Source organism: Astatotilapia calliptera, chromosome 6, assembly GCF_964374335.1.
Source record: "Astatotilapia calliptera chromosome 6, fAstCal68.1, whole genome shotgun sequence".
Taxonomy (NCBI): domain Eukaryota; kingdom Metazoa; phylum Chordata; class Actinopteri; order Cichliformes; family Cichlidae; genus Astatotilapia; species Astatotilapia calliptera.
In genome coordinates, this window is record NC_137427.1 from 31,760,933 (window position 1) to 31,783,028 (window position 22,096).

Here is a 22,096-nt window from a genome sequence, read left to right on the forward strand (position 1 = left end):
TGACATGATTGTTTGTTGGGGCGTTTGGTAAAAAGTCACAGGGAGACCATCCTGTCCCTTTTAACATCATAAATGATCTGACCCTGATGAAAGAGATTACTACCCTGCTGGCTAAATTAATTAATGCTGAACATCAAAGTGTAGAAAAGAAATAATGTGATACTGGTGGAAGTTCCTCTTCCCTACTGGCTGCATTTACATAGCGTCATATGTAATATCCATGCATGAATTGGAAAAAAATAAAAATAAAACTATTTCCTTCGGGGTCAACCTTCAGGATCAATAAAGTTTTATTGAATTGAATTCTGTTCTATTTATGCAATTCAGAGCGGTGGAGCTACCTTAGGATGAGAGGTGGAGTACACCTTGAGCAGCTCGACAATCTGTTGCCAACACAGAGGCAGACAACCATTCAGAACATACAAACTACACACACAGAGGCCAAATGGTCGATTCAAACCAGTGACCCTTTTGCTGTGAGGCAACAGTGCTAACCACTATGCAGCCCATTATATTAATATATTTATAAGTTTTTAGCTAATCCACTCACCACTGTTTTGGTGAGAAGCCTTTTCCTGTTGGGAAGCGGCACCTCTGCACAGAGCGCAAACAAGCACTGGTATCCTGACTGTTTTATCTTCTGATAATTCACTGGAGAATACTACAAAAAGTTCATTTTGTGCACATTTTCAAGGGCCGTGTCACCATACAGCAGATTAAGCAGAAGAAAGTGGATGGATGGATATATTTGTGATTAGTGGCATTTCCATACCTATATTGATACCAGGGTCATTTTTCTAGCTGTGATTTCTTCTAAAACAATCATTTCTTTAATCCTGCAAATGTTAAATGAAGAAACTGCATTGGCGCTTACATGTTCTGTATTAATTCTGGGATCTATTATTTTGAACATACAACACTGATTAAACAATTTTACATCCTGATAGAGGTTCTCACACACATCCACAGAGCAGGGCCTCGATCAGTCATGCACTGATGCCCAGCCTTTTTCAACCCTTAAATATTTGTGTGGATATATTCCAAAGAAATATCGCAGCATAACTTTGTACTGTAGGACCTGCAATTCAGACGTGCATGGTTTGATTAAATATGCTAAAGTTTCTGTATCACAAAAACATCAGCTATCTCTGAGGGAATCAGATAAGAAGCACTGATTGATTTTATATGCAATGACCTTTATATTTATACGCAGGTTTGGCTTATAAATGTTTGCACTCAGTCGCAGCAGAACTGCTTTAATGTGTAATTTTAGTCTGTAAATGTAATCCCTTTTAAGTACAACATCCAAATTCAAAGTTCCTATATTCTAAGCACAATAATATTCATGTGTTTTGTATTTAATTCAAGCATTACATTCGTGGAAATCATTCCATCTTCCTTTTACATACAGCATAATCCCTCTGCATGTTTTCCCCCATAAATGAGACTCCCAAGTTGTTTTCTTCATTTTCTATCATTGTACCACAACATGAAGCCAGGTTAATGTATAAATATTGTTTATTCATGGAATGACAACCATCATATTTTTATTATACCCTTAGGGTATGGAGTTCTTCAATTTAGATCCACACACTAAAGGCAAATCTTAGTTTGCAGCTTTGATTATTTCAAGGCCATAAAAAAAACTTGCCGCATTACACAAAACTAAAAAAGCAATTCCTGAGGTAGAGCAAGTCTCAGTAAAACCCAACACCTTCAGGTTTCACTTTACTGAACAGATTTCATTTGATCCAGGTGACACAGGTTCAGGCATCCTGGAGCCGACAGCTCCATCTCCTCAATAATCTTGCTTGACTTCCATTAGACACAAGCCGGGAAGGTGACCATTTGTGCTAGGGGGAGGAAAAACAGGGAGGAAATGGTTCAGAAATGTATGACTGGAGGGCAGAATGAGGCAGAGACGCTGCGGGGTTCTCACCTGGCGTGTCCGAGCAACACAACCACAGACAAGGTGCCAGCCGGGAGGAATCTGAAGAGCTTCTGCAGGCAGCGGTCTAGCTTCCTCATCACGACATCCATCTGCTGTTCCTACGCATATAAAACATAAGAGTCATCATTATACATGTTCTGTACATCAATAATATTCTGAAAAATCTAATTACCAAAGATGCTTTTAGCTCTCCTAATTAAATTCAATTTTATTTTTATAGCTCCAAATCACAACAGGAATTGCCTCAAAGTGCTTTTTATTGCAAGAAAACTCCAACAATCATATGATTCCCCTATGAGCAAGCTCCTTGGCGACAGTGGGAAGGAAAAACTCCCTTTTAACAGGAAGAAACCTCCAGCAGAGCCAGGCGCAGTCATCTGCACAAACATATTGCAGCATAACTATTACAGGAAATGAACCTATACTGAGATTGGATTCTTATAAAAGAAAAAAACACAATGCAGCACTATCTATATCAACCAATCACACGGAGATATCCTGAAACCACATGATGACATCCATCATACTCCATTCGTTAAACGTAGCAGCTTATCACGCTCACCATGGGGATCTGTATTTGTAAGATCGTGCCAGCTAAGCATCTAAAGATAATCATGGTCCCAGCACTATCCAGCTTTCTGTTTCTCGTACTCTTAAATCCAATTTAACAAACTCCAGTGGGGCTGTCACTTGGCCTCTGCTCAGAGTAACCCTGATATACTGTGAGCTCAAGGCTGCAGTTTTATCCCTGCGCTCTACAGAGTTATTTAGAATTCATGACGTGTTTTCTTTTTTCTCTTTTGAGGTGCTGACACGCTGTGTGAATTCTGGGATCAGTTTGATTTTCCACAGGAGGGAGAAATTAATTACTAGTCACATTTCAACTCAATAAAACCTGACCACACGTTCAGAAAGTGTGCAGATAGGAAAGAATAAAAGTAACTAACAGATTCAAATTCTTCTGTAAGACTTTACTATATTATATTTTTGGTCATATTCTTAATTAGTGAATCTGTGTGTGATGTTTCTTCTTGGTGTAGCCTTTCCTTTTTCCCTTTTTATTTGGGATTTTTATAGGATGACACAACAGAACTGCGTTATGACCCAGGATGGTTGAAATACTTGTTCAAAGAAAACAACAGTATTGAATTCAGAGCCTTGGAAAAAAAAACCCAAACATTTCAAATGAGACCTTTTTGTGCACATTTCCAGATCAATATTTTTATGCTTGACTTGACTGGAGTAGCTTTGCATGACTCACAGTTCTGCCCTGTTAGCAGGCCCCGAGTTCACGCGCTTTCTGAAAACAGGTCGTTTTAACTCCCCTCACTTTCAGGTCAGCTTTTTGATTGGCTTCCCTCTCAACCATTTTTGGCTAGAAAGAAAATTCAAATGGTTCCAAAAAGATGAGAATTATTTTGTCATTTTTACAGCCAAAATTATGAAACAAGTCCAGGCAACCTGTGTCAAACACGGGTGATAAAGGGTTAAAAAAAGAACAATCTACTCGTTACCTGAGCGCTGCTGTGCCTGTGGGTTGTCTCCTTAATCTCCGCTCCAACCCATGAAGGCAAATGGACCGGTGTCAGCGATGGACAGATGAGGTAGTTCTTCTTCCACAGATCCTCAGAAGAGTTGAGCGCTGCGCGTCTGTCCTCTGAATTCACAAACACTGACAGCCGGACATGTTAGACTCTGAAGTGTACGCAAACGTCCCACACAGCACGTGCAACGCGTGATAAATGTAGTTTTCACCTTACCTATGCGTGCATGTCCTGTGGATTCTTTAGGCTTGGCAGATAGGATGACTCTCTTAACTGTGCCAAAGTGGCCAAATGTCTCTCTGACTGACTCCTCACACAGTTCAGATTTAGAGGTATTGAGATGCAACCATTTGTTTATTTTAGCAGGAAGTAGCCCGTTTACTGTTTTCACAAGAGTGACATCTAAGCATTCAGCATCTGACGCATGCCCATTAACTTTTGTGGAAGTGCTGATGCACTCAGTCATACTGTGGTTCATTTTAACAGCGTAGAGGTGACGGGCATTCAGAGCGTCACCCATCAGTGCTTTAAGAGTCACGTCCAGATCTAGCATTGACTCACACACCGGCCTCTGTACCTAGAAAATAACAAGTAGTTGGAGATAATCTGCATAAATGTGGGCCTAACTGCAGCACAAAGGGAATAAATAACAGAAGCAAATGGGGAAAAAAAGGAAAAGGAAGAGAGCTACCTTTATACTCTGCCCGAGCACATTAAGGCCATTCAGAGTTTTTACCGCCAGCATCGCTCCCTCCAGCAACTCAAACTCAATCTCTGCGTGTACCTGGGAGATCAAACACTTAAGCATTCAAGCAACGGTGAAGAATTTCGCAGCTCTGGTTTTATAGCGAATTGGTGAAACAATGAAAGCGATGCACACCCTGACCACTGTGTTCAACATCTTGACTTTTCGAACGGCTCCGCAGAAACTAAACAGCTGCTTCACGTCTCCGTCAGAGAAGCCTGTGGGGAACGGCCCAGCAAACACTACGCACATGTCCTGAAGTCTTGAGCAAGTCTGCAGGGAATAAATAGACAGAGTAAATACAAGCAAGCGAATGTCTTCAAAATGATACAAAGCGCTGGCGAAAAGCCTCACCATCTGATGGTGCCGCTCCTGATGAGGGAAGTAACTCTTCAGATGGTTTGACAAGGTGGAAAACTGAAGGACGGAGAAGAACGGCTGCGCTTTCAGATTTCGGAAAGATTTAAGCACCTGGAGGGGGGCGGTGCATAATGAGTTAGGTGTAATTGGGCAGAAGCAAAGCAGGAAGAGTTTACAAGAGGAAAGTGAGGGTAAATATGAAAGAAAAACAATGAACCAATACTTTCACATGTACTGGAGAAGGAGTCAGTAACGTCTAAAAAGCTTTGGGGGGTTCAGTCGAGTGTTTCATTACAGACACAAGAGACATCACCTTACTTCTTACCTCTTTGTCTGAGTTACACTGCTTGTGACTGGAATCTTTTCCTAAAAAGGCTACTGAACGTCCAAGTGCGTGTAGCACGTCAGAAAACCTGCACAAGAAGGAAAGACAGAGGACCTGTCAGCAGCAGGTGAACAACTCAATCCATCCACAGTATTCTGAGACGACTTTAATGCCTAAATTTGTTCTCTCATTTCAGACTTTCATAAAGTTGGTCAGTCTTAGCTGGTAGCTGAGGCCACTGGATGGAAAGAGATCCAAAACAAGACAAAAACAGATTACAGAGATCAGGAGGCCGATTGCAAATAGTTTCACAGTGTGTTAAATACCTCTGAAGATAACACAGTGGGTCACATGGGTCAGTTCCTACATGCTTACTGCAGGAGGTTTACATCCTGTTTTAAAACCTACATTTCTTCAAGTGCTTAATTTTCAGGTGTGCAATGCACTGCCTTAACTTGAAGGTTAAAAAAACCCGGACAAAGACACAGTTCACTCAGCTCAGAGCAAACATGAGACAATCCACCCCAGCAGACCTCCAAAATATGTGGACATTAACTACTTGACCTGACCTGCAACACTAAAGTGACATTTGTTATTCTACAATTCCATTTCATCCACTTCTCCTCCGTTTCACCCACTCCAGCGATCACCTTGAAGCTGAATGCAGCAGATTGAGTTTATTCGTTCAGGGTTTTCTCCTTCTCTCTCTCAGTAAATGACAAGCAGGGTCATTTAAGTTATTTGACCTTAAATTATATATAATGGCAGCATCTGAGTGCAGTAAGGTTAATTTTCTGACCTGCTCCACCTACAGGTTACATCAGGTCACTTTATAATTTGTTAATGCCTGGCTATAAGAAAACCCACACCCTCTGCTGTGTGTGGGGTTTACACATGACGAGAAGGAAGAAAGACTGGATGAGTAATCCCAACATGGCTTAGTGGATCACTGTGTTTTACGTTTTTAGTCAGACCCATGTTTTTTTTTTTCTTTTTAAGGTTACCCAAACACAAGTTACAGACTGACCTGCACGCTAACAATATAGAGACTGTTGTACCTGTGACTCTGTGAGGGCTCCTCTCTTGTTTCTCTCCACAGCGCCTTCCAGTGAATCTCTAAAACCTGACAGTAAGCAAAGGAAATGTTAGATTATTCCTGTGTGTGTGAGTGTGTGTGTGCTTTTCCAAATATGATTTCCTACCTGGCGAGGTCCTGTTTTGATAAAGTACTGGGCCAGCTCTAGGGCTGCCAGAGCATCCTCAGTTGGATGATGACCCAACATATCTTCTGTTTGTATTTTCCTCCTGAGATACGAGTGGAAAATTAGGTTATCGATCACAGTGGGACAGAAATATTTAGAGATAACACGAGAACTCACTTCAGTATGATTCCAGTCAGAACCTTGAGCTTATACCTTCGCCCACACTCCCTCTTGTACAGCAGTGACGTGTCAATTACATGCTTGTGGATGAGCTGCGGGGCGGGCACAGACGCAACATGGTTTACAGTTCATGTTAATGACAAAACTGAAGTATTTCTTTTAAGATATTTTCTCTGAAATTACAGGACATGATTACTGCTGGAATAAAGTACTATTTCAGCCGAGTCAAGATGATCATGTTCTAACATTTCTGATAAATGTTAAAAAGCTGCCAATATCCTGCACACAGTGTTTTGTTTTAATATTTTGTTTTTGTGAGCCATGACTTCATCAGAAGGTTTGAAAGAAATCACTCACTTTCAAAGCTATGAGGTCATGTTCAAGAGAATGGCCCACCAGAACTGCCTCATGTGGCAAAATCCTAATAAGCATTTCTTGAACATCCTGCAGAGTCGTTGTTACTCGTTGCAACATCGCAGGTGTGATACCAGAGAATCTATCAGGAGATACGAGCAGTGTTGGAGAAAGAATTTCAGACAGAACAATGAATGTGTTTCTATAAGATGTAACATATGACACTGACTGACACAGATTCCTGTACAAACATAATGTGACTCTTAACAATTTATTAAAACTCGAGACCATAAAAAAGCGTGTGTACTTGGTACAGTAGTTGAGAATGTGGTTCGGAGGTTTCACCAGCTCATCCATTAAACACTTCCCATCACCGTCCACCAGAGAAACACGAGTTAGCTCTTTTCCATCTTTTGTTACACACTGAAACATAAAATAAACATAACAGTGAGTGAATGCAAAAACTCAATCATACTAAAAATTGCAGGAAAAAAGCTACAAATCGATGTTATGGATGTAACCTTTTGTGCTGCAGTTGTTATCATAGGCATAGTCAATGAGATGCTAACACAGGCATGTGAGTGGAAGCTTCCTATTTACAGAGGCACACTGCCCTGCTGGGAAACACTGGGCAAAGAAATGGACATAGTGCTACAGTTTTTTTTTGTTTGTTTGTTTATTTTTAATCTGGGATCTGGTTTTCAAAAGTGTTGGGTAAGTCAAAAATCAGCCACACAATATAGCGCCGTACAGGTTGTTAGCTGTCAGCTGCACCTCTGTGATGCCACCTGATTCCATCGTGGAAAATGGGAAGTGACAAAATATTTTAGTCTCTCACCATTTCACAGTCGATTCCAAAGAGGGGGCTGCTGTCAGTCACACAGTCAGCGCAGTTTGTACACACAAATTCCTCAAAGCCGGGCATTCCTGTTTGAAAACAAATAAACCAACAGGTGAGGAGGAGACGCTGAGCCCACACAACACCATACCACTCATATTCAAGGTCAAAGCTCAAAGTAAATCTCGCCACTCAGCACTCATGTTGAAATGCCCCAGGTTGGCTTATTTTATTTTTCCATCTAATATTTGGTAATTTTGTCACAAGATATAGTTTAAAAAATATCAGATTACTGTTTTAACACACTAAACCCCAAATGGGCCCTGATCCTTCAGAGATCAGTGCTCAGGAGCACAGAATAAAGCTCTGTATGAATGGGTTGCTACGGCTTGTAGTAAAAAGCACCTTGGGAGTAGAAAAGTGTTAGATAGAAACAAGAAGAAGCCAAGTGGCAATTAAAAAAAAGGATGGAAAACAGAAACAATTGTGATTGATCCCAGTATGAACATCTATTTTTCTTTTCCTTTTTGTTGGATGGCCATGACAACATTAAAAAAATGCATCGACAGAAAAAAGATCCCTCTCATCTCTTATTTCATGATTTTTTTTTTATTACCAAATGTAATATTTGTAATATTGTGTCAACTCTTAGTTGACACAATATTACAAAGAGAAAAATTCTTACCTTTAACAGGGTAGTTATTCTTGATCATCTCATCCTCTGTGAGAACATATGCTGTGAGTCCTCTCCTCTCGGTCCCAAACACAGTGATGATTGGGTGGTTCTTCATCGCTGCACCAGTGCACAGAAAAAGTGAACACAGGTACAGAGAAGAGCAAAAACCTTACATGAAAACTCAAAAACACCAGAGAGATCGAATATTCTTCACTTAATGTTACAGTATAATAATATGATGAATATTAATAAGAAAAGATAATAGGAGCTAAATGAATCCATCATCCATCACATGATTCTCACCTTCCTGCAGTTCCTCATCTGGTTTGGAGACAGACAAACTGTCCTGTTTGGGAACTTGACTGGAAAAGATTCCAGATACTACATCTACAGATGATGGCGTGAAGGTGACCCTCTAAAAAAAGTAAGATTTATTTATTTTTTTGCTAAAGTGCTACGAATATGACTTCACTCATAAATAATTTGATTTGCTGTGTTTATTTTCCCTCTTACAGAAGTGTAGCTGGTCCTGAGGTGCTGCAGACAGAGGTAGTGTTTGTAAAAGTGATTCTGTGTCAGGTCCTCCACAATCACAACATTTACACCTTTAACCCTTCTGTGATGGCGGAGACGGCACCAGCTGGTAGACAGAAAAAAACACATTTTAAATTATTATTATTATGTGAGTATAACGGCACAGTATGAGTTACTGAGGACTCTTTGACACCAGCTGATGGGGTAGATAACACATTACTACTGCAGCTGTTACCTGGGCTTTTTGATGCCACCTGCTTTCCCGAGAGCGGCATACTGCAGCAGCTCTCTCAGTTCATTCAGGGCGATCGGTTGCTGAAGGCAGTCAGGCAATATCGAAACCCTTGGCAAGCAAGAGGCAGGTCCACACTGCAGCACCTCATCATCTCGCTGTTCAGTTTTGAATCTCTTAGCCTCCTCCTGAGCTCTGTGGGTGCTGTTTTTCCTTTTCTTTGCTTTGCACTTTGCAACTGTGGAAGACTCCATGTTCCAGCCAATTATATTTACACTGGAAGGCAAACCAAAAACATATTTCAGTTTGGGTAGAGCTAAGATTTACTGATGCTCCTTTTTAAATGTGCAATGTTTGTAGGTTCAAATAAGTGCAGAGCAATGCAGCCTTGTTCTGTAGAGCTGGAGCTCAAACTTTAGAGTTACTAATATAGCTGTGGGCATTAAAAACAGCTAAGAATCACACGCTGTCAGTGAGCTTTTTCATTTTCATGTTTACTTAATTTTGGAGCTGGTAATTGTTCGTTGAACTGTATTTTAGACAGGCAGTTTAAACCAAAATAAAATACAGAAAGACTATGCTACGTTTACAGCACATTACCCAGAGCTGGGGAACTGAAAACACAGCGAAGCCATTTGTTATCAACAAAAGTTCAGTTTCACAAATTAAAGTGCTCATAAATGCTGGTTCAGCGGACGACTTTCTTATTCTTCTCTTTCTGGTTAGTTAGTTTATTTATATCAGAGTCACAGTTACACAGGAAATCTCAACCTAGCTGAAATTTTAGTTTAAATCAAATTTGAAGTCCGGTATACGCGTGAGATGTATAATAAGGGTAAAATTGTGTAAATACCACACGCCATAGGTCCGGTTTGGTCCAAAATTATATGTTTCTGCCAATATCTTCAGTTAGTAACACATGGCTAAAGCATGTGTTACTAGTTTTGTCTTGTAAGTGCAAATAAAAACAGGTACTAGCACTACTTCCTGTCTGTAACTTTAAAAATAAAACACGAGTAGCTACGGCTATGTGCATGTAGCAGAATTGTTGTTTATAGATTAGCATTTTCTAGTTAGTTCTTAATTTTTATTCCATTTTGACTTTTTTGTTTAAAATTGAGCTTGGTTTCAGTTAGTTTCCAGGGGGAATTTTCTTTGTTTTAATTTAGTTATTGTTATTTAATGTTTAGATTTATTTGTTAATGGTTTCAGTGTTATTTTTCACAATGTTTTCAATTATTATTGTATGAAGCACATATTTCAGGGGCAAGCTTCAGGAAAATCAGCAAAGTTACTACAATAAAAACACAGCACTTTTTAAAAGCAGCTGGCTCACAGGCATGCAGACAACCACAATCTCAGTATACACGACGTCAGTGCCTCATCAAGCATGTTGTAATAAGGTTTTTACCAGATACTAAAACAGGATATTTCATCTATAGTTTTTATTCTTTTTGTTTTAAACATTTTTCGAGTTCACAAAACCGTTTCTGATAGTTTAATTTGACGTTTTTAAGTCGTTTTTATTTTTGTTTAAGTTTTTACAAAAGTGGAGTATTTTTCACACATCTAGTCTTAGATTTTGTTCAGTTTTTTGTTAACTATATAACAACCTAGCTGCTTTGAGTGTTAAGAGGTCTTTTATTTTGATAAGAAATCGTAAGACGGCAACAGAAGCTCGACTATTTTTGACTCTACAGTGATGCCTGCCGACTTGCAGGCTTAAATAATCGAGCTCGGAGCTACAGATGCCGTTTTGAAAGAAACAGCGCGAATTCCCCGAGTTTTCAATTAATGGCTAAAGTCAAGCTCCTGCTATAGTTCACAGTTTCTCATAGAAAGACGGTCGCAGAAACATCACCGTGGCAAAATAAAATAACAGCTATGACCACAAAGAAATTGGCGAAGTAAGTAAAATTAGCCTGTTTGCTGGCTTATCTGCTAACCTAAACAAACTGAACAAAGGAACGTGTTTTGAAAGCAACGAATAAGTTTATGTCGATTACAAGTTACGTTTTTCAATATTGTTTTAGATAAATGCTATAAGTACATCTGCGAGGACAGCGTATTCAGTTAAAAGTAGAATTGTGGTTCACTGTAAACTTTAAATTCAGGTGTTGTTACGATATACACACTATTTTATCTTCGTCCCTTCGCAGGGAATTAGGATTGTTGAGACAGCGGAGCAAGTCCTCTGTGTCGAAGAAATCTGTGGTATCAAGTGAGTATGCCACGTTCAAATCGGATTTGTTTGACAGTTGATTTTTTTTAACACTGGATCATGGCTGTGAAAACTGTCTGGTTCTTTCAGATCAAATATTTTCTTATCTGATTGTGATCGACTTTGAGTCCACTTGCTGGAGAGAGAAAAACAACCGCAGCCAAGAAATTAGTAAGGAGCAGATTTAACATTCACAGTTTACATCCGGGTGATGTCCTTACTGTTTTAACACCGGCCCATCTTTTCTTTCTTCCTCCCTGCAGTCGAGTTTCCTGCTGTTCTGCTGAACACGTCCACGGGGGAGATGGAGTCTGAATTTCACACTTATGTTCAACCCCAGGAGCACCCCATCCTGTCTGACTTCTGCACTGAGCTGACTGGGATTACACAGGTGTCTGCAGCATACACATTTAAAAATGCCAGCATGCTCTGTGTTACATTACAACCAACTTTTATTTCTCTCTTGTACAGATGCAGGTTGAAGCAGGGATCCCGCTTCACATCTGTCTCTCGCGGTTCAGCCGTTGGCTCCAAAACCTTCAGCTCGAAATGGGAGTGGCCTTTGCCAACAAAGACCAGAGATGTTCGGGACCGTCTCAAAAGCTGTGTACTTTCCTCACGTGGTCAGGTAAAAGTTCTCAGTATATTGGTCTACACATCTGTAAGCTCAGCATTGCTATGAATTGACATTGGTGAACCACTGGGGTCTCAATTGTATTTTTAAACTAGCTATAGAGAACCATTAAATCTGCTCATTTACTGCAGTTCTTAAGACTATTTAAGGTATTAAATGGTATAAAATGAGCAAAAGTGCACTGAAATTTGTGTTCTTTGGTCTCTGCTGGGTGTCAGACTGGGATCTTGGAGTTTGTCTGCAGTACGAGTGTAAACGCAAACAGCTTCATAAACCTGATGTTCTCAACAGCTGGATAGACCTGAGAAGCACATACCGGGTAAGAGTTTCGAAGGTGTCTTTGTTTATTGTATGTTTTATTTAAGCATAAAATGTTTAAATGGGTGTCAGTTTTAAGGTAAAAGCACAAAGACTAGAATACAGATTTAAGTGAGTCCAAAAAGGCATATATTATGCAGTAAAAGGAGTACATATTTTTATTAAGATCTAAGATGTCACAGACTGTGTAATTGAGCTGATTTACTCTAATTACCTCTGCTCATGTGGTTGTTTCTCTAACTTCTTTTTGTTTTTCCAGCTTTTTTACAACAGGAAACCCAAAGGCCTGAATGGAGCTCTTCAGGATCTCGGAATACAGTTTTCAGGCAGAGAACATTCTGGTATGTGACCAAGTGTAGATAATTCTGTATTACACACGACCATCAACCTAACGGCCTAACCCTTCTTTGTTTTCTCTCTCAGGTTTAGATGATGCCCGAAACACAGCTCAGCTGGCAGCAAGAATGATGAGGGATGGGTGCATAATGAAGGTTACTAGGAGCCTGGAGAGGGTGAGTGGCCGGCCGATGTCGCCCTTAACGAACCCCAACTCTGGAAATCCTAGCATCCCTCATCATCTTCCAAATTTAAAAGCTCTGTGAAGATAATAATATAAAGGAAATTTGCTCTGTGCAAAAACATTTTGATTGTGGACATTTTTTAAAAATGTTGTACTGATTTAGATTTTATTTATTAATAAAATTATATCTTTAAGTTTGTATTTTGTGTGCTTGGAGAGAAGACAACATTAGAACTAAGTATACTGTATTGCCAATGGTGTTCGCTCGTCTGCCTTCACACACATATGAACTTTAGTGACGTCCCATTTTTAATCCAAAGAGTTTTATGTCAGTTCACCCTTTGTAGCTGTGATAGCTTCAGCTCTTCTGGGAAACCTTTCCACTGGGTTTAGGACTGTTTATGGGAATTTCTGACCGTTGTCTGGAATCACATTTGTAAGGTCAGACACTGATGTTGGATGAGAAGGCCTGGCTCGGAGTTTCTACACTAACTTATCTCAAAGGTGTTCTATTGGGTTCAGGTCAGGACTCTGTGCAGGCCATTCTTTCACACCTGCATCCATGGAAATAACTGGAAAACCTGAGTTTGGAAATCCAATTATTTTGCTGGCTGAGGGAATGCTGTTGGCAATATAGTTTATGTAACTCAGAAGAAGTGCTTCCAGAGTTAATTTGATAGTTAATGGGTTGTACCATTCAGATACTGATTTAAAATCTTCTCTGTGTCCTGTAGACCCCAGTGATGGCCAAACCAGTGTTTGGAAACACTGCCTGTCCTGCAGACAAGAAAGAAAAACCTAATGAGAATGAAAAGAAAAATGCAGTCATCCGTAGCAAACACTCATCATTTAAAATTCCCCTCAACGCTTGTCAAAAACAACCATGTCCCGAGGAGATTGCTCAAAACTTTGCCACAGAGAAAAACCCAAGCTCCGTTTACAAATCTGCTCAAATCTGTCAAAGCCTGATCTCACCAAAGACTCTTCTGAACGGCACGATGGCGCCGCTGTTGAGGCACGGCAGGAAATCAGTCACAGCAGAGGCTGCCCCTAGCCTTTCCACCTCAGTTGTTACAAACTGTGTTTCTCCCCAGAATAACAATAGCAGTCTTATTCTGTGTTCCACTACCGTGAGCTGCTTTTCAAATCTGTCTCCACCAAACTGGGCCTCAAAAACAGAAGCAATGCTAGGATCCACGGAGAAAGAGGAGGGTGCGGAGCTTTTAGTGGAAACTGAGGAGAGGTGTGGCTCATATGACGACATGGTGTTGGAGGGTGATGTTAATGAAGCAAATGATGAATGTGATGCAGAGTACATGTCCGAGTTTGATAGTGGATCTTATGATTGGTTAGAGCAGCATACTTCACATTCAGCAGGAAGTCGGCTCACTTTGAATGATGATATGAGAGAATCAACTGGAAAGAGGTCTAAAATGCAAAAGATTACCATAGATTCTACCAGTAAAGGTCAAAAATCTCATTGTTGTATCTTAACAGCAATGAACAACAGAACAACAACAGAAACGATGCATTCAGTGACCTCAGATATTTATTTTGCTGTGCCTAAAACTGTTAACATTGGTAAATCAAATCAGTACAACACAGGACTTAGAACCTCCCTCCAACTTCACAAAACATCATATGTTCCCACTAAGAACTGTTCGATTAGGCCTAATCCTTTTGTCCCAGAAAAAACCTCCACCCCCAACACGTCCTTTGCCCGGCCCAAACCCGCCATCACACAAATCCCAAAACATAAAGACACTCTGAGATCCTCCTTTACCATCTACACAGAGCCGGCCAAACAAGCTACAGCTCCCTTGCGTCCTTCCTCACACGGCAGTGTCCTCTCCTCTTTGTCAACCAACGCTCTCCCCTCTCGTGCCGACCGTTCCATCATTTCTGTGAGAGGAGCTCAGAAGATCACTTCTCCACTGTGCGCGTGCGGTCGTCGTGCAAAGCGTCAGGTCGTGTCAAACGGCGGTCCAAACCACGGTCGAGGGTTTTATTGCTGCCCAGTCCGCCGATCGGGCAGCGGAGGACGGATGGAGAAAGGGCGCGAGTTTTTTAAGTGGGAGTCGGCCGTGATGAAGAGCGCATCAGCGGCCGCTCCTGCTGTCGGATCCTCTGTTTCACTCTGTCAGCTCAACTCCACTGTGTCCCATCGTCCAGCCCACACATCACTGCTAAGGAAAAGCTACTGAAATCCTCCATCATACATTAGTACAGGGGTAGGCAACTCCAGGCCTCGAGTGCCGGTGTCCTGGAGGTTTTAGATGTGTCCATGATCCATCACAGCTGATTTAAAGGGCTAAATGACTCCTCAGCATTTCTTGAAGTTCTCCAGAGGCCTGGTAATGAACTAATCATTTGATTCAGGTGTGTTAACCCAGGGTGCGATCTAAAACCTGCAGGACACCGGCACTCGAGGCCTTGAGTTGCCTACCCCTGCATTAGTATTATTGGTGGAAAGGCTAGTATTATGGCATCAATGCCAATCAATATCACAAACTAACCACCTCTGATTACCAGTTTTAATTAACTCTTTATATAAATATAGGCATTTATATACATTTGTAACTTTACATACTTGTTAATAATTTCAAACTGAATTTCTGTTATCACTGTGGTCCACCTGGAGAACCTTTGAGACACACCAGGGGGACCTGGCCCACGTGTTTGGGAAACACTGGATTCATTCATTACTACACTGATCAATAACTGGGGCCACTCAAAAGAGAAAATAATTTATTATTATGTTGTTTATATTAAATATATTTTTAAATTTGAATCAAGGATCCATTAAATTCTTTTATAATAATAAAGTTGATTATATTTGTCTGCAGGTAGAGAGGAACCATGATCTTTAACAGAGTATAGAAAGTATTGACCACCAGAAGGCAACTTCTCTGTTGGTGTTTAGAATATCACAAAAACAACTAGCTGGTATAAGCAGAGTGTGGAAAAAGTAACTACATATAACAAATGTTAGGGAATTCTGCTTGTATTGCATTTTTGAAATAAATATCAGCTAATGTATCAGAATATTGGCTTTTTATATCGCTAAATATTGGTAGAAGCATTGGTCCTAAAAATTGGTCAGGTCACGTTTGAATCTGTAGGAGCCAGAACTCAGGCTGAGTTTTAGTAGCTCAAATAATTCACTCAATGACAAGCAATTCAGTGTATAACTGTTGTGTAATTAGTTTGGTTAAAATTCTGTCTCTCTCCATTAATATGAAAATATTATTAAAAATGTGAGACTGTTCATTTCTTTGTAAGCTAGCAAACTTACAGATTCACCTGCGGTTGAAATAATTATTTCCTTGACTATTTCCACTGTGACATAACCTATTGGTTACAGATGGTCCCAGTTTGAAGTTTAAGCTTCCAGTTGAGTGTTGCCACCACTACAAAAAATCAGATGTGACAAGGAAAGGCGGGTCTGACTGTCAAACCACACACTGGCTAATGACTTCTGACTGACAGCTCATTAGGTAATAATAATGTGGTTTTTAAGATAATCCCATGACCAAAATTTAAAAAAAAAGACAACTTTATTTATTCAATGTGTTCCAAAATGAGTGACTGAGCCCATAAACTCGAGAGGTCATGTCATGGTGATTTTTCCATAGACTTCAATAGGGCTGGATGTCTTTTTTGGAACCACCGGCATCGCCTTCTAGTGGCTTTCAGATAGTGTTCAGGGTTTTTTTTATACTATCACATAATCTACATGTGATAGTATAATTTTTTTTATACCATCTATGGTTCTATTCAATTCAATGCAATTTCAATTCATTTTTATTTATATAGCACCAAATCACAACAAAAGTTGCCTCAAGGCGCTTCATAGATACAGAGGAAAAACCCAACAATCATATGACCCCTTATGAGCAAGCACTTTGGCGACAGTGGGAAGGAAAAACTCCCTTTTAACAGGAACAAACCTCCGGCAGAACCAGGCTCAGGGAGGGGCGGCCATCTGCTGCGACCGGTTGGGGTGAGAGAAGGAAGACACTCACCCCTAGTGTTGGCTAAAAGAAATCAGTAACTCTTGTGTAACATTGTCTGTGAAATTGAGTTATTTGTAAACACTGATTCCTGATATAAATTACATGGGTGGAAACTCTTTAACACTTATTCATTCAGGATGTACTTTAGCATTGTTTTGGAATGATTTCGAGTTTGACCCCCCTCCCCCAAATATATATCAACCTTATAATGATTATTATTATTTACCAAATACATTTTTAAATATATGGGTTTTTTTCTTGTCAAACAATATAATGTACAATAGCAATTTTAACAGAAAAAAGATTGTGAACAAGAACAAATGTTTACTGTGACAACATTGTAAATAAAGTTGTTGTTTTTTTTAGTTATTTTGTATTATTTTAAGAATGTGGTCATTTTTTTGGAAATCTGATACGGTGTCCTAGAGTAGCGTAGTTTAACACGCGGCCAGAGACTTTTGTCCCTCCTGACACGCCGTACAGGATGACCAACAAACGTGCACGGAGACCTCCTTTCTTGGAACGGCTATGGTTTGAACGCACGTGAGGGGGGAAAAGGCTGCACCAGTCCGTCAACTTCACTCGGTTTTTATATTGTTGCTGCAGGTTTAAAATCTCCGACAGTTCGTGTTGAGCTTACGGCTAATACAGGCGAGGAGGTACAATCAAAACAAACACAAAACAGGTAGCCGATAAGCTAGTGAGCCTCCAAACTCCCGGTTTTAGTTCTGTATCTGAAAGCGCTCTGGAAACATGTCAGCCGTGCAAAACGAATCCAGGAAACGGAGCAAGAAGCGCTTTATGGCCGGCCACCACAGCAAGCGGTGGAAGGGCTCCCGGGAGCTGGAGGTGGGCATGCAGGGGATCCTCATCACATGCAACATGAACGAGAGAAAGTGCACGGCGGAGGCCTTGAATCTGCTCGGTGAATACGCAGACAAGCTCTATGGTCTCGAGCAGGTAAGTTTACATTGTTTACATTATTGGATCAAAGGCCTCCGACGAGCAGTGTTTGGGGCTAATATGCTGGATGGTTTGAGTTAAACTAGGATTTAGCTTGCTCTGTTAATGGAGTAAGGGAAAAGCAACGATCTCATACAAGCTATAATGAATATGTGAAGAACAAATGGCTGGTTTCGGTGTTTCCACGTGTGATTGCTTCTTTTCTCATGTTTTACGTTACTGGAAATGCTTTCGTGTTCCACATGCGTAAAACGAGAAGCACACATGTTGCTTTTTCGTATCACTTGTACTTTTTTGTGTGTTTTTAATGCTCTACATTCAGTAATTTTCTGTGCTTATTATTCTCTTAGTGTAGTTCTTTGATTTAACTTGTGTCAAGGCAACATACAAAGTAAGAATGGCATTGCCCAGCGTAACCTCTGTGTTTTGCAGTGTGCATATATGACAAAAAAGTTGACTTGATTCTTGCTCACAGCTTCAGGAAAATACGGGGAGCAGCAGTGAAGAAGAGGAGGCTGAAGAAGATGATGTTGATGTTGCCCTGAAGAAAGAAGTGGCCCAGCTGCGAGCATCAGAAACTAAACAGGAGAGGCGCTTCCAGGCTCTCGACAGCGGAGCAAACAACGTGATCTTCATCAGAACTCAGAATATCGGTAAAGCTTTTTGTAGTTGATGCGAGTCTGTCTTTCAGTGTTTTTGTTTGGGCTTTTTTTTTCTGATTTTTGTTTTATTTTGTTTTTCTGTAGAGTCTGATAAACTGGTTCATCATATCCTGTCAGATCTCCATACTACAAAGAAGAAAAAGTCACGTGTCATCCTTCGAATGTTGCCAGTAAGTAGCTTAGTTGCGAGTCTCGATGTGCATATGCGTTTGAACTGATGCAGGATAGAGAGATGCCGCCGTACTGTAAGTCGAGGGGTTGTTGAATCATCTGAGCATTCACATGACTGAAGCTCTAAAATAGTGCTTTTAAAATGAGCTATTATTTGATATTGATGCATTATGACAACAACAGTAAAACCCTTGGGGTTTTTTTTCTTTCTTCTTTCAGGTAACTGGAACCTGCAAAGCTTTTCAGGAAGACATGGTGAAATATCTGACCACTTTCCTGGAGCCTTGGTTCAAAACTCCAAGCTGTGCTACCTACCAGATTGCGTTCAAGGCTCGCAACAGCAACCACAACAAGCGAGACGAAATCATCAAATCTATCGCAGGTAGGCTCGTTCATTTTCCATGTTTTTCATGGCTGCCGGTGCCCGTGCTAAAGGAAACTAACTCCTTTCGAATCCGACTGTTTTACAGGCCTTGTGGGGAAGATGAACCCTAAGAACAAAGTGGATTTGACAAACCCTGAACTGACAATCATTGTGGAGGTCATCAAGACAGTGTGTTGCCTCAGTGTGGTAAAAGACTATACGCTGTACAGAAAGTACAACGTTCAGGAAGTGGTGAAAGACGACATATTGAAGCCTGACGTGACCACAGCAAAAGCAGACGCAGACACAAGCGATCAGACGGAGAAACCCGATGCGGGAGAGACTGACAGAAGAGAGACGAAGGGCGAAGAAGATAAGGGCACGAGTGTTTCAGAGAAGGGGGAGGGTGATGAGGGTGAAGGTGGGGGGGAGTGAAAGCTCACACTGAAGAAAATCGTTGAGGAAATACCGTTTAATTTTCTTTGTAGTGCCGTGCTTTTGTTTTAAATGGACTGATTTGTCAACATCATGAACTCCGTAAACATCACAAACGATTCTAATATAATTTAATATTTGGGGTTTTTTAATATTCATGGGGATATCTGGCATCCATTATCACCTTTATTGAGTTGTACATTTCAAATGGGAGAATTTTTTAATTGATGTTACAAACTATTTGTAGCTGCTCACAGTTTTTGGTTTGTCTTTTTGTTTGTTTGTTCTTTTAAATGGTTAATTTGACTTTTAATTTCAGTGTGTTTTTATTACTCGCTTAAAAATGGACTTTTCTTCAAGTTAACAGGCATCACTCCTAGTACCTTTTACTGTTGTGTAACTTGTTTCCTATATTCGTCCCTGCTGCCCGTGTGTTTAACTGGTTCCTCACGTATCCTTTACTTGGTTCGTGGTGCTCTCTGTTCTGCTCATTGGGACAATAAACAGAACGAAGTGGAGGAGAGTGAGCAGGTTAGAAATGGCATACATATAAACTCTGTATGGTGTGTTACACTTAGAAAGTGTAGATACTTCTTTGGCAGTTCTTTTGTGCTCCACAAGATGGAGATAAAACATCATTTTCCAGAGTACTGACTGTTACGTGATAATTGTGCTACCCTCTAAATGGATATTTGTAGCTATACTGCGTACTGTTGTTTTCTTTTAAAAATTATTTTAGGAGAAACAGACTTGCGTTTGTTTTAGTCTTGAATACTACATAATCCTACTTGAATACTCCAGGCTGTACCTACCGTTTAAAATATAAAACACTTCATATAAGAGAGTAACATCTTATTACAGAATACATGAAGAGTATAACCTGTTACACAGACAAATTTTATATGAGTGCAGTTTTTTCTTTTGGCGTCGCTCCAGCTGTTGCTGCTGGAGCGACGCCAGCAGAGGAAGAAATATTTCAGCCATTCTAGTGCTTGATTGATATCGTGCAGTTGAGAACAAAATAATCTCCGGTCTGAAGGTGCGGTCCTACCTGTGAGTACTTGTTATTCATGCATTAAGTTTCTAATGAATACTGACTACTCCCGTGCAGTGTGTCAAGTGCATTGTTTAGAACACTGCAATAAACAACTGATACTGGGAAGAAAGTACGGGTGGGCTGTGAGAGGCACCGACTCTCACATAAGCTGTTTTTTTTTGGGGGGGGGGGGGGGGTTCATTTCTATATTATCAGGTCCCAAAGGTAATTGCTCCTACACCTAAGTCAAACAGCCCGTGTTACTTATGTGTCATGCAAATATAACATGATCCATTTTGTAACCAGATACAGTGTAGATGGCATTGTCTAAGTGAAGGTGTGCTCTCAATGTGGCTCACGCAGGTCTGTGAGTCAGTAGGTTTAACAAAAACAGAAAAAGTCTGTAATTAGGAGCAACCCACATCCTAATTAAGTCAATGTCACGAGGAAGCATATTCAGACATTTTGATAACCTGTAAGCTATAAATGCAAAAGTCTGTAGTGCAGTCCTGTGAAATACTAAGTACAGCCTCACTGCTTCCATAGGAATTAAGAGGGTAAAAGCAGCCAGGTGCTGTTAGTTAAATGTACTTGATTAACTGAAATTCAGAGTGTGATCACCTCTGTAGAAGCAGATGTGTGAACAGTTTGCTGGTCTGGAGGAGACGTAGAGCCACAGCCTGCAGGAGTCGACACTCAAATTCAGCCCAAGAGCGTGCAATGTTCAGAGAGGGAATAAAAGCAGCAAGAGCTACAGTGCTTAGCAATTTATTAGGCCGTCAACCAATGTAAGGTTTATGCCACAGTTAACAGTATTGGTAAATAATTTTTATGTTTTTGTAATGGTTAAACCACCAGTATGTGCAAGCTCTTTAATCAAAGTTTTTAAAGCAAAAAATATGATTATTGTTGAAAATTAATTTTCAGATTTACTGCTTTACAAAAATGGAAAGAAACATAGTAAAGCACAATATTATTTTTTGATTAAGATGCCAAAATAGAGGTATTTACTTGTATTCCTGCACAGAAAGATGTGTTTTTGCGGTTGAATGTTATGCTTGATTAATCGCTGACTTCTAGCTCAAATTTGGTAAAAAAAAAAACCAAAACAAAGCTAAACTAAACTTGAAACCTGTTGGTTATTTGCCTAATAAATAAGTTTAGTTTGAAACAAGTTTTTGACAGATTTCCAAAATATCTGGTTTCTATTAACATTGTTTAGCACTGTACATCTCAGAAACTACTTCAAGTAGGCCTCAAGTAGCATGTTACATGTTGAAGTTTCTGACAGTGAAATCAGAGAATGGCGGAACAGGTACGACTTGTTTGGATGGGTTGCCAGGAAAACGCCTCCTTTCTCTAAAATGAACATGACAGCACATTTTAGGATTGCAAACTTATATCACAACAAATCACAAGAGTTCTGGATCAATGTCCTTTGCACAGAAGATACCAAAGGCGAGATATTTGGCTGTAGTGCAAATCATGTTTGGCCAGAAGAAAACACAGCCTATCAGCACCTCTGCCACCTGTTAGACATGGAAATGGAAGGATGATAATTTGGACTTGTTCCAAAGGACCTGGGCACCTTGCAGTCACTGAGATGATCATGACCTCTGCTGTATACCAAAATTTTGAAAAATGTGAGAGCATCTGTCTGACAGCTGAAGGTTGGCTGAAAATAAATCATCTGTCAGGACGATAATCTTAAGCACAGCAGCAAATCTAAAAGAGAATGAATGAAAAAGAGAAGAATCAAACATCTGTTCGTGTCTTTCTCCTGAGTTTATTATACCAACCTACAGTATCATACAT

General features: G+C 40.2%; 3 protein-coding genes across 5 annotated transcripts; 2 read left to right on the forward strand and 1 right to left on the reverse strand.

Annotated features, from left to right (window-relative positions):
• Positions 1–1,500: 1,500 nt before the first annotated feature.
• On the reverse strand, positions 1,501–11,509 carry rexo5 (RNA exonuclease 5). Of its 3 annotated transcripts, XR_013909766.1 has the most exons (20): positions 9,795–9,931; positions 8,945–9,217; positions 8,689–8,815; positions 8,479–8,590; positions 8,185–8,292; positions 7,500–7,588; positions 6,969–7,084; positions 6,665–6,803; positions 6,305–6,399; positions 6,128–6,230; positions 5,984–6,048; positions 4,926–5,013; positions 4,595–4,711; positions 4,376–4,513; positions 4,187–4,279; positions 3,712–4,072; positions 3,466–3,623; positions 3,213–3,326; positions 1,940–2,049; positions 1,831–1,853 (listed from the first exon to the last, which is right to left on the reverse strand). XR_013909766.1 is itself a non-coding variant. In XM_026171651.2 (19 exons), exons 2-19 carry the CDS (start codon positions 9,193–9,195, stop codon positions 1,799–1,801), a joined length of 2,325 nt encoding a protein of 774 aa, XP_026027436.2. In that variant the 5' UTR covers positions 9,196–9,217; positions 11,384–11,509; the 3' UTR covers positions 1,501–1,798. The 3 variants fall into 3 exon arrangements, 2 of the variants coding, with proteins under 2 accessions (XP_026027436.2, XP_080159271.1); XM_026171651.2 differs by lacking the exons at positions 3,213–3,326; positions 9,795–9,931 and adding an exon at positions 11,384–11,509 and having other exon boundaries at positions 1,501–1,853; XM_080303145.1 differs by lacking the exon at positions 3,213–3,326 and having other exon boundaries at positions 1,501–1,853.
• Positions 10,640–14,968, forward strand: eri2 (ERI1 exoribonuclease family member 2). Its single transcript, XM_026171652.2, has 9 exons — positions 10,640–10,848; positions 11,101–11,162; positions 11,253–11,333; positions 11,426–11,553; positions 11,634–11,790; positions 12,015–12,115; positions 12,374–12,455; positions 12,538–12,626; positions 13,369–14,968. Exons 1-9 carry the CDS (start codon positions 10,826–10,828, stop codon positions 14,836–14,838), a joined length of 2,193 nt encoding a protein of 730 aa, XP_026027437.2. The 5' UTR covers positions 10,640–10,825; the 3' UTR covers positions 14,839–14,968.
• A 2,151-nt stretch (positions 14,969–17,119) lies between these two features.
• thumpd1 (THUMP domain containing 1) lies at positions 17,120–19,946 on the forward strand. The gene is made up of 5 exons (XM_026169351.2): positions 17,120–17,610; positions 18,089–18,266; positions 18,360–18,445; positions 18,666–18,828; positions 18,917–19,946. The coding sequence occupies exons 1-5, from the start codon at positions 17,404–17,406 to the stop codon at positions 19,243–19,245; spliced, it is 963 nt and encodes a 320-aa protein (XP_026025136.1). The 5' UTR covers positions 17,120–17,403; the 3' UTR covers positions 19,246–19,946.
• The last annotated feature ends 2,150 nt before the right edge of the window (positions 19,947–22,096 follow it).

Bases quoted from the DNA above. Each gene is read 5' to 3' on its own strand.
- rexo5 (XM_026171651.2), bottom strand. From the start codon at position 9,195: ATGGAGTCTTCCACAGTTGCAAAGTGCAAAGCAAAGAAAAGGAAAAAC. The intron at 7,589-8,184 runs GTAAGAATTTTT...GTTTTCAAACAG, and splicing joins GAATAACTACCCTGTTAAAG to GAATGCCCGGCTTTGAGGAA. The intron at 7,085-7,499 runs GTGAGAGACTAA...TTTATGTTTCAG, and splicing joins TTGGAATCGACTGTGAAATG to TGTGTAACAAAAGATGGAAA.
- eri2 (XM_026171652.2), top strand. From the start codon at position 10,826: ATGACCACAAAGAAATTGGCGAA. The intron at 10,849-11,100 runs GTAAGTAAAATT...GTCCCTTCGCAG, and splicing joins ACCACAAAGAAATTGGCGAA to GGAATTAGGATTGTTGAGAC. The intron at 11,791-12,014 runs GTAAAAGTTCTC...GCTGGGTGTCAG, and splicing joins TACTTTCCTCACGTGGTCAG to ACTGGGATCTTGGAGTTTGT.
- thumpd1 (XM_026169351.2), top strand. From the start codon at position 17,404: ATGTCAGCCGTGCAAAACGAATCCAGGAAACGGAGCAAGAAGCGCTTT. The intron at 17,611-18,088 runs GTAAGTTTACAT...TCTTGCTCACAG, and splicing joins AGCTCTATGGTCTCGAGCAG to CTTCAGGAAAATACGGGGAG. The intron at 18,446-18,665 runs GTAAGTAGCTTA...TTCTTCTTTCAG, and splicing joins TCATCCTTCGAATGTTGCCA to GTAACTGGAACCTGCAAAGC.